Consider the following 8202-nt stretch of genomic DNA (forward strand, 5'->3'; position numbering starts at 1 on the left):
TGAGCTTTCTGAAAAGTTTTGCTGGGAGTCGGGCCAAAGACAAGAACTTCATGTGACGGGTTTAGGTTTCCGAACTGCTTTGACCCAACACACTGTTAGATTTGCCTGGAGACATCCAGCTTCACATCGATACGCCCCATTAAGGGTAAATCATTCAGCAGATCTCTGTCTTTGGACTTCTGTACGACAGAAGCTTCTGAGTTGGCATTAGATCTCTGACTTGGTAATAGTTCAGAAGGCCCAGCTTAGAGAACTTCATGACGTCAGAACTTGGAAATTTGAGCTATAATATAAGGAATTAACATATTGTGCATTTACATAATAACTCTGGCGTAAATCCATTCAAATTCATCATAAGTCCTGGATTGAACTTGACTGAAGCTGATAATGAGTAAAAGGCAGGTTAAGACCTGGATCTGATGCTCTTATTTCAACACAGAGAAGGTAAAAGCAAGCTTCCTTTCAGGCTAGGGTTGCTTCTGAGGCACTCAGAACCAAATTTCCAAGCTATGCAACATGAGATGATTACATTTTATGTTTTCAAATACTAAATGGAACTTTTATCAGTAGGTTGCAATGTTCTGAATGTGTCTGAAAAGCAACAACTAAAGGTAAACATAGTACCCAAAAGTGGTCATTAAAAAAACAGACAGTAAAAAAGTGTCTGTTAAAATGAGTTGTGAGTAAATGTTGGCTCCTAATATCTGATTTAATGTTAAAAATGGTGTAATCGGACAGAGATGTGTGTGAAGGTTCTAGCATTTTAAACTATAGAATGAATAAAAAAATCGAAATAACACGATTACAAAATAACAAATTCAGGCAGAAACTACTTTTTTAAATCAAATCTTTCGGCATACACTTAAAAATAGTCTTTACAGAAATTAACTAAAGTAAGAGTTGCAATACAGCCCCAAGGATAATAAATAAAATCAAAATAAAACTGCTTTTAAGAGTACACTGTTTTCTTTGCGTTGCTCAAATAAATGTACCTGCGTAAATCCAGCCACCTCTGGAAAGAAGTGATCATAAGTGCTAACTGAATAGGTTTTCCCTGCATCCTGGATCGTTTTCACATGTTGGATACTGAACCTGGGGCTGCTTGACCACCTCTGGCTTGAACTTGAGCTAAATAAAGAAACGCTGGGAAGAAATGTAATGACGGAAAAGCCACTAAATGTACAGAGAGCACAAAATTCAATTCAAAAGGGGAAACAAATACAAATACTTTGTGGAAATCATGTGTTTCAAATAATCCATTCATTTTTTTATCCCTTCAGGATCCATTAATCTATGAATGCATTTCCTTTTAGAGTGGGAGGAATAAGAGCACCAAGAGAAACGCCCTGTATTCAGGAAAAGGCTAATAACTGCTCCAATGTGCAGCTTTGTTTCCAACATATAAATCTGGGAAAAAGCCATGCATCAACAGGATTCATTGCTGTTTTCTACATAATATATATATGCAAATTCATTACTAGTTCAAGCAGAGAAAATACAGTAACCTTCATGACTAATTGGTTCCCATATTAAATGACTGTCATGATCTTGGCACTGATGACTGGCCTAAGTATTCATTTCATTCACCTTTCTAACTCTGCCCAGTTTCTCATCACTGTTCCTCTGTGTCACCTGCTCCAGTCTCTATTTAAACTGCTTGCTACCAGTCATCAGGGCCAGATTATTCTTGTTCTGTCGTGCCAGTGGGGAGAGTGTTTTTTAGCGTACCTGAGTGTTTCTAATTACCTGATCCTGACCTGTTCTGCCTCACAACCACTGAGCCTGCCTGTTCCCGTCTGATCTCAGTGCCTGCCTGTTCCTATTTGAATGGTGTGCCTGAACAGTCTTCAGACACCTGGACCTCTGAGCCTTCCTGTTCTGGTATGTTTGTCGTGACCTGGCTTCGGACTCCTGCATGTTCTCCAGGGCAACAGCATCTGGGACCCTCTGGGCGACGCCCGCTGCATCTTGTTGGAAGACCACCAGCTGGATCTACCTTGTTGTCTGGGCATGGACTGAACTTGAACTTAAACCCACTGTCTGTCCTTCTGTTCTGAGTCTTGACAATGATGTGAAGTTAAAATTGACTCATATTCACTCTTATTTAAATGTTCCATTAAAACATTTGCACTTGCATTATTTTTAATTTATCATGAATGTTACCTAAATTATAACTTTTTTTTTTCTAAATAATTGATTTTCATTTTCCTCCTCTTATCCTTTCTTTAGTATATTATGAGTTATATATGCAGCTTTTTTTTAATTACCTAATTATTTTGTCTGTATTTTAAGGTTTCCTATGATTAATATCGTTTGTACCTCCCTCTCCAGAGGCAAACCCTTCTCCTTTTTTACCGTCATTGTTTGCTGTTTGCAGCCTTCACATAAATGCTTACCGAGTGTCTGTTGAAGCTGTTTTATGTACAATAACAGAAAGCAAAATTAGAGACAATACTTTGACTGAGATCATTTAAGCTCTGCATGCCACCTCACCGCCATTTGAAAAGTTGCATCATCCTTGCATTGAAAAAAGGGGCCTTTCCCCTTGATCGACTGGTTCCCCGCTCCCAGATGGAAAACTTCTTGAATGCATGCCGACACTTGTGTAAAAAAAAGCATGCAACAGCAAGTTGGAAAGTTGCCCAATGTTTACCCAACAAAGAAAAATCCCCAACAGCAAAGTCAACACTAGGTCTCTGCGATAAAACCTGGAGATACTGCAATTCTCAAAAGATAACGATTGGAACGAGATAAAGGCTTTACTTCCCGATAATATTTGGATAAGTGCCATTAAGCATTTCGATATGCCTCTAAGTTATAATCATGCATTTCCTATATGGGCAATATGACAAGACATTAAAACAATTAGATTTTATATTCATTCATATATTCACAGCATCGTTGAGTTGTAAGTTTTGTTGCTTTGCAGCTCCTGGTCCCTGGAGAATTTCTGCATAAACTCTGGATGTCCCCCCTGGGCATGCATGGCTTCCCTCTGGGTCTCCATAGCCCAGAACATCACCTTTTGGTAATTTAATCTTTCTACATTGCCCTTTGCTCTGGAATAGTGTTTGCATGACTGTTGGCCCTGCTTGTCTCTTTGCTGATGAAAGGATATTTACTCTTTAGCTTATTTTTTAAGAAAAATAAGAGAGGCAAATGGTGGTGCAAATAGGATGCTAAAGTGTAAGGAAAGCTATTGGATTAAAGTTAAATTAGACCAAAGTGTTTGATTTATTCAGAAAAATAATTCTGCTCTTAATACCACTGGCATGAATGAAATTAAGTAAAATGATCTGTAGAATCTCAATATCAATGGTTAAAGTTTATGCATTTTCCCCATGTTCAGTTTAAAGGTTTAATTCATTGAAAATATGATGAAAAAATGACTTCCGCTTAAGATATAAACTTCATGCCAGACTTCCTTTGGGATCATAACCATTAAATGCTCATCAGTCATATAAAAACACAAAATTATTTTGGGGTTTACTTAGTTTTTATTATACACCCTCTTCTCCCTGAAATCAGCAGCTCTTGCACAGTGACTGCTGGAAGTAATGAGAGAAGCATGTAAAGACCTACTTTAGGGGATTTTTGGCACGTGTCTGGGCACATTTGAACCTGTTGCCAGCAGACAAATCACTTCCAGTTAGTTAAGAGAGATCAAACTTTCACTTTCTGTTACACCTGTATATATGCACCTGCAGCTCAAGCTTGACACAGTAGCAGCTTCCCTCTCTTGAAGAACTGAAGAAATCTACAGAAAGAAACTGCACAGAGAAATGGCTTCCAAAGTTGCAGCCCTGCTCCTGCTAGGTCTCATCTGTTGCCAGCTTGCACCAGGTAAGAGAAAAATCTACATGCAAATGTCTCCTTTTTCTGTCGATTTGTTCGTGGTTTTAAAATCTGCATGCTCATCCTTATTATTTTTTTGTGTGTTCCTGCAGCTCAGATCATCATGGACTGTTGCCTGAGCGTCAGTGAAAAACGCCTAATCCCCAAAAACATTGTGGGCTATCATATTCAGAGAGCCGGTCAGGGCTGCGACATCAGCGCCACTGTGTAAGATTACTTTAACCTCAACATTTCCCAGTTCATACCTTTCTGAGAACTGTTTTATATTTTGAAGTTCTGCTGAATTTTAATCCAGTTTCTCCTTCCAATGTTGCAGGTTTCTCCATAAAAAAGGCATGCAACTGTGTGTTGTACCTGCTGAAGGACATCCATGGGTGCAAAACCTGTTGAAGCGTTTGGACAAGAACAGAAAGCCCCATCATTAAAAAGGTAAAACAACCTTTTTCTTGCTGATTTTAAGTTTCAAATGTCTTATTAAATTTATTTGAAATGCATTCATCCCGCCCTGCCTCACTCCCTTCTCTGCTCTGTTACAGGACCTGGAAAAGCCATGGGAGAGGGCACCTGGTGGCTAAACTCCGAGCTGCAGACGGCAGTGTTTCTCCCTGAATGTCTCAGAGTGGTTGCATCATGCAGCCTGAAAAGATCAAACTTGGCGAGCTCATCCAGAAATCATGGTTCTTTCTGATTCACAATGACTTTCTGTTTGCTTGAGAACGACTTCAGACCGGCCAAAAGTTCATTTCTGTGCGTGTTTTCCGTTAACTGAAGGTGACAGGCGTGGGACTAATGTCAGATTTTCCTTCACTGGCAGGGCTCCAACAGAGAGCTGTTTCTTTTTTCTTTCCATTTGGTTTTCCTCATATGTAGTACAGCAAGAAAAAAAAAAAGATGCCCCAACTTGCCTGAAATGTAATGCCTTAACAGACAGTGAGAGTAAGTCGCTGTTCTATTTATCACAGTACTGTATGTTTAAAGGGGGGAAGCTATGAGAAAATGTGATTATTTGTGATGCGATTTATTGTACAGTTAAAGCTGAGTGTTTAAATAAATTTTTGTATAATTTTGTAAATTTTGTTTGTTTCATTTTTATTAACAGAGAACTGATTAAAATGTCTTGATATGACCTCCTTTGGTACAACTGAGGGTCTTAAGAACTGCAGATGCTCTATATTCATATTTTGGTTTATATGATGGTTCATATGTTTATGTATTTTCAGAGACACTTAAAAATACTGATATGTTAAGAAAGGACCCATACAAGTATTTATATTGGAATATAAAGAAATAAATGAAAAACCAAGGTATAAAGCATTATAAAATAATACAAAAAAAAATAACAGCAATAAATTTAGCCTATATTCAATTGCTTCTGAAAAGTAATTGATATAAAGGAGAGAAAGGAAGAAAATCGCTGACATAGAAGAAAAAAAATTTATTGAATTATAAAACATTTTAAATACCAACATGAAATGGTTCAAATTAAAATGAAAAATACGGAGTAGAACAGCAGCTTTGAAAAGTAAATTTGACATTAAAAAGAAATAAATGGACACATAAATGAACAGGTGCAATAGATAAAACAATATAAAATAAACCATAAAGTAAAAAACTTTAAATGAAATAAGCAATTAGGTAGGCTAAGTAAAAAAAAAAGTGTTTCTAGACATAATAAAGTCAAATTAAAACAGTTTGATTTAAGGTGACAAAACAGTGAGGGAGAAGATATTATATATGTAAGAACTAAGTCCCAATTTCATTATCTTAAGGAGGCAAAGCCTTTATATCAAGATCTGTTTTTTATTTCCTGTGGAGTTTGTAAATGTTACTGTGATTAGTTTTAGTGCAAAGGCAGAGAAAGTATCATCTGCCTAGCAGCACCAAATCTTTACAAGGTTACAGGTAAAATGCACCAGTTGGTACTAAAACCAAATATCTAAACATCCATCTGTGCAGAACCAAAACCTGATCCAACTACAAGACATTAACGTATATTTAGAATAAACTGTATTAGCGAAGCTCTACTGTAAAGAAGCAGGCATGCAGCATCCTTACAAAAGTTACATATCACTAAACCAACAGACTTAGATTTTTATTTTGATTTCAAAGCATTTTTGGTTTTACTTAAGTGCAGATTTCTGTAAAGGTTCCCACACTGGAACAGATTTTGTCTGCTGAAGAAAACAAGGTGTGGCCCATCCTTTTATCACATAATACCGCAAAGTTATACAAATGTTAATATGTGGCTGAATTTCTGGCTTTAATTTATTGGATAAATAAAAAAGGGTCTAAACGGTCAAAAATCTATAATATCCATCCTAACTCACTGCTTTATTATTCCTTCATGAAACAATCCACAGCTTCTGGAAAAAAGCAGCTACTGCTGCAAGCTCTACGTTTGTCATTTTCTTAATATTTGATTTGGTTCCCCCTCTTATCTAATAAACAATCTTCTGATTAAAAAGATGTTTACATTTATTCTATTCAACTTCACCAACAAAATATTTTTTGAATAATCGCATCTCATTGCAAAGAACTTCCTCTGCTTAGTTGTATTGCATTAACCGTTTTTCTGCAGATGTCTTAATAAAAGGCACCGCGAGCTGTTGCTCTGTCTAGAGTCAAGCTTGCATTCCAGGAAGCATGCAAAAACAATGTTTAGGGAGTTTTTGGCTTCGAAGTGTGGAAGATTTAAGATAGTGCCTGGGGGTTGGTGAGTGCGGATCCAGCCGTCTTCCACTTCCAATCAATGAGGACTGTTTAAAGTTTCGCTTTCTGTTGACACCTGTATAAATGCACCTGCACCAGCCCATCACAGCAGTATTTTTTCCACCCTGGAAGAGATTTGCTGAACCAGCCAGGAGAAGATCTGACCCAAGAAGACAGAGACATGGCCTCCAAAGTTGCAGCTCTGCTCCTGATAGGTCTCATCTGCTTTGAGTTTGCTGCAGGTAAGAATAAAGATATTTTGTTACTATATTCTATTCTATATTGCAGAAACACTGTTTTTAGATTTCGAGTTCTTAGGCTCTTTTTCATCCAAATATTGTTTTTGCCCTCTATCAGCCGAGATTGCTGTGGACTGCTGCCTGAGAGTTGAGAGTGAAAAACGTCTGCACCGCCGAAACCTTGTGAGCTACACCATTCAGAGAGCAGGAGAGGGCTGCAAAATCAGTGCTACTGTGTAAGTCTTGATCAATTTCATCATAAATCAGTTTATTAAATGAGACTCTGGTGTTAGAGTTTTCATTTATGGATCCATCTGCCTTTGCAGGTTTGTCAACCGGAGAAACATGAAACTGTGTGTCGTCCCTCCTGAAGGGAATCCAGGGGTGCAAAAAATCATTGACTATTTGGACAAGAAAAGGCAATCTCATCAATAAACAATGCATCGCTTCACTTCCTGCTTTGCTCTGTTGAATATGTGAAGAAAAAATGGAGACAGATGCCTGTTTGGTTTATCGTACTGGACACTGCATGTGGGGGGAGCTTATGATGACAACTTAAGCTGAGAATTGATGTTATCATTTTGTAAAAAAACATAAAGGCATTTTCCTAATAAAACAACATTTGAATATATTATCTTTAATTTGTGTTCTGTGATTCTAAATCGTGCACTTCAGCAGCAGAACAGCTGCAGTGAATTTCCTTCATGTGTCCATTTACAGTAATATATTTAAATATTTTCTTCCGATATAACATCAGACAAGCTTATGATAAACATTCAAATGCTAATGCTGAAATACAAAAATCAAATGGTAGCGGTTTAAGAAATAATGTTAAACATTATGTAATTATTATATAAAAACATTAAAACTAAGAAATAAATGAATTGAAAATAACATTTTTGCTGAAATTAAATTAAAAGTAAAATTGCAATAAAGTAAAAGGGGACTTTTCCACTGCTATTCAACATAAAACATTAGGAAACATTAGAGCCAGATACAATCATAAAATTACTTAAAGTAGTACTTTTCATAATGTCTACAACTACAGAAATAACAGTGAAGAAAATATGAAAGAGCAATTGAAACAAAAGAAAGTCACACAGTTCGACTCTGATGCAGATTGAACTGAAAATTCACACAAGAAAGCAGACAGGAGCAGCTTGTTGAATAAAAGGATTTTACTGAATAAAATAGAACACTACACAAAACAAAAATAACATTTCCAGGAATAGAAGTTTCTACTGTGGAGTCATTTAGTCCAATGAAAACGACATTGGTGCATCAAGTAATACACTGCAGACTACTGGCCCTCCACTGTAGATGCAACAAAATTGTCTCACGTCTAAAACAGTCATATTTGAACAGTCACATGTCTTCTTAATCAAAGAATTGGACCAGT

The 8202-nt window shown here is 36.9% G+C and overlaps 2 protein-coding genes across 2 annotated transcripts; both read left to right on the forward strand.

The window, feature by feature from the left end:
* Positions 1 to 3688: 3688 nt before the first annotated feature.
* Positions 3689 to 4927, forward strand: LOC107083983 (C-C motif chemokine 20-like). The gene is made up of 4 exons (XM_015373603.1): positions 3689 to 3843; positions 3948 to 4062; positions 4172 to 4284; positions 4392 to 4927. The coding sequence occupies exons 1-3, from the start codon at positions 3783 to 3785 to the stop codon at positions 4278 to 4280; spliced, it is 285 nt and encodes a 94-aa protein (XP_015229089.1). The 5' UTR covers positions 3689 to 3782; the 3' UTR covers positions 4281 to 4284; positions 4392 to 4927.
* A 1736-nt stretch (positions 4928 to 6663) lies between these two features.
* On the forward strand, positions 6664 to 7417 carry LOC107083987 (C-C motif chemokine 20-like). The gene is made up of 3 exons (XM_015373609.1): positions 6664 to 6806; positions 6922 to 7039; positions 7130 to 7417. The coding sequence occupies exons 1-3, from the start codon at positions 6746 to 6748 to the stop codon at positions 7236 to 7238; spliced, it is 288 nt and encodes a 95-aa protein (XP_015229095.1). The 5' UTR covers positions 6664 to 6745; the 3' UTR covers positions 7239 to 7417.
* Positions 7418 to 8202: the final 785 nt, after the last annotated feature.

Source organism: Cyprinodon variegatus, unplaced genomic scaffold, assembly GCF_000732505.1.
Source record: "Cyprinodon variegatus isolate N-32 unplaced genomic scaffold, C_variegatus-1.0 Scaffold89, whole genome shotgun sequence".
Lineage (NCBI taxonomy): Eukaryota > Metazoa > Chordata > Actinopteri > Cyprinodontiformes > Cyprinodontidae > Cyprinodon > Cyprinodon variegatus.